General features: G+C 30.0%; 1 protein-coding gene across 1 annotated transcript; it reads left to right on the top strand.

The window, feature by feature from the left end:
- Window positions 1-2,108, top strand: LOC148601663 (uncharacterized). The gene is made up of 4 exons (XM_088555319.1): window positions 1-108; window positions 1,060-1,182; window positions 1,387-1,494; window positions 1,909-2,108. The coding sequence occupies exons 1-4, from the start codon at window positions 54-56 to the stop codon at window positions 2,019-2,021; spliced, it is 399 nt and encodes a 132-aa protein (XP_088411445.1). The 5' UTR covers window positions 1-53; the 3' UTR covers window positions 2,022-2,108.
- The last annotated feature ends 335 nt before the right edge of the window (window positions 2,109-2,443 follow it).

The raw sequence follows: 2,443 nt of genomic DNA, 5'->3' as shown, positions 1-2,443 counted from the left end.
TAAATACATTTGATTAAATATCGTGCCTTACTTTATCAGATCACACTTTAAAGATGTATTTGACGTCAGCAATCCTTGTTGTTCTTTGTTTCAGTGTTCACGGGAGTCGTAAGTAAACGTTTACTAGAATTAGTAATTCTAAAATTATAGATAATATTTGTTTTAATTGCCATAACGGAAATTTCTCATTTTTATGATAATATTTAGTGCTTATTTACTCTTGTTTTAATGTATGTGTTTTATTTTATTTTTATTGAATTTTATTTTTTTGTTTTTTTTATTTTTTTTATTTTTTTTTATTTTTTGTTTTTTTTTGTTTTTTGCTTGTTTTTTTGTGTATGTGTCTCCGATTGTTTTCTGTTGTGATTATCCGTGATTTGGGGTCTTTTTGATCCGTTCCAAATTTAGTTCTCTTGATTTCCCTTTTGCAATCAACACACATCATTTTTTTCTTGTTCATTCTTATGTATGAATAGAAATTAATTTGTTGATGCTAAGAATTCCCCATTATAATGTTAGCGGTTAATGAATAATTTAACACTTCTATTTTGTTTTACCATTAAAGATTGCTTAATTGAATGGCATCGCTCACGTGTGAAATGCGCATGGAACTGTTGCTGGAACTTCATTTAGCTACTTAATTGTAACTTAATTCCTACTGGATTTTACACTCTTGCAATGTGACGAGAGCCTGTTGCAGAGCAGGACCTGCTTATCCCCGAGAAACACCTGACTTGAAGTAGTTCATATTGCAAATTGTTTTATTTTCTTTATATTCGGGTTTTACATATTTTTATTCTGTTCGATACATGGTGTACAGAGATTTGTTTCTAGTTTTTAGCATTTAGGCTATGTACTTGTATTCTGATGTGTCCGAATTATGCTATATTAATGCCTTAGTATTTTAAATACTTATATTTTTATTTGGTGTCTTAACTGAATTAAATAAACGTATTACGCTAACAAATAATCATGTTAGAAATTAAAGGAATTAAAATTCGTTTTAAACATTAAGGAGAAATGACATATACATAAGTTTTTATTTCATTGGTCTTTCAGACTACGGTGGACCAGATCCTTGCTATGGAAATCCCTGTGGTTCTGGAGGTCAATGTTATAACCGAGATCATTCTTATACTTGCGTGTGTGTTGAAGGATACAAGTACGACGGCGGTAGTTGCGGTAAGTTCAAAATGCTATTTTGTTTTCTAGGGATCACGTATTCTTTGAATATTTACTATTCTGTAGTTGTGAATGCTGTTTTGAATGTATTATTTTCTAAGGCTGTTTGAGTTGGATTTATTGACAAAAATAATCACTATAGATATACTTAATCTGTAAAATGTTCTTTGAGATTCAGTTCAAAATCTTCCTTTGTTTATGTAGTCCTCTGGCCATGCTATGGAAATCCTTGTGGAGACTATGGTTCCTGTAGATATAAGGGAGAGAAACATTGGTGTGAATGCTTAGAAGGCTATCAAGGCGAGCCATGTGGTACGTAATAACAATTCATTATTTGGCAGTTGTATGTGAAAATGGTATTGTGACAGTGGTATACTTAGTCTAAATTCAAATGATATTATATGCTTTTTTAATCAGTCAGATATTTCCTAAAAAGTTGTAGGTCTACATTATGAGTATCTCTTTACAAACTATATTCCAAATTATTTTGCTTTGTATTGTAGAGTTAACCCATATGCGATTATCTTATGCAAATAGAAATAGCAAAAATTACTAAAATTACAAGTGAACAATTTAAACATCAAACACCTCAATACAAAGATGAAAACAAATGTGTATATCTTATCTTAGCTTTAAACACTAGACAAGCTGCTCATAGGAGTTTATAGTGAAAAAAATATTGAAAAAATATGGACATTTTTATTCGCAATTTATTATTCTATTAAGTACCTGTATATGACAAAGGATATGATGGACAGAAAGATAATTATGGACAAGGTGACTATTATGGCCAGGATGGAAGCTACGGTCAAGATATCAATTATTTTGGCAGGAAATAAAATGTTTAAAAGGCAAGGAAATCTTCCTTTTGTAAAACTTTTCATTTATATAATGAAAGATTAAATAAATATATTGGCTGCATGTTACCTGTCTTGTTTTATTTACTATATACGAGGTAGGAGGTTCTTTCATTGCATCAAGGGTATTCCGCTTTAAATCATGATTTTGAATTTCAAAAATCAAAGAAAGTATGAAAAGGTTGGTCATAGTAATAATAACCACCAAAAAGAACAAGGAGAACCAATGAAAAAAAATGCAAAACTCCGAATCGTTATATCATTTTATTTCTGTTTAAAAATTTGAAAACATGAGTTTCAACTGGTTCATGCTTATAATTAATGGCTGTTTGTTTGCTTATGTTTACGTGTTAAAACCACAATACTTTAATACAGACCAATAACTAAAAACGTAATGGAGAGAA

The sequence above is a fragment of the Perna viridis genome, chromosome 12 (assembly GCF_037379345.1).
Source record: "Perna viridis isolate PV_CMFRI_1.1 ecotype Kerala chromosome 12, ASM3737934v1, whole genome shotgun sequence".
NCBI classification, from domain to species: Eukaryota; Metazoa; Mollusca; class Bivalvia; order Mytilida; family Mytilidae; genus Perna; species Perna viridis.
The sequence above is the reverse complement of the archived record's forward strand: the minus strand, read 5'-3'. Positions and strand labels throughout refer to the sequence as shown.

What these genes read in the sequence shown, in the direction of transcription:
- LOC148601663 (XM_088555319.1), top strand. Translation starts at nt 54, where the DNA reads ATGTATTTGACGTCAGCAATCCTTGTTGTTCTTTGTTTCAGTGTTCAC. An exon ending in TTTCAGTGTTCACGGGAGTC is followed by an intron (nt 109 to 1,059) that starts GTAAGTAAACGT and finishes TTGGTCTTTCAG; the next exon opens with ACTACGGTGGACCAGATCCT. An exon ending in CTATCAAGGCGAGCCATGTG is followed by an intron (nt 1,495 to 1,908) that starts GTACGTAATAAC and finishes TATTCTATTAAG; the next exon opens with TACCTGTATATGACAAAGGA.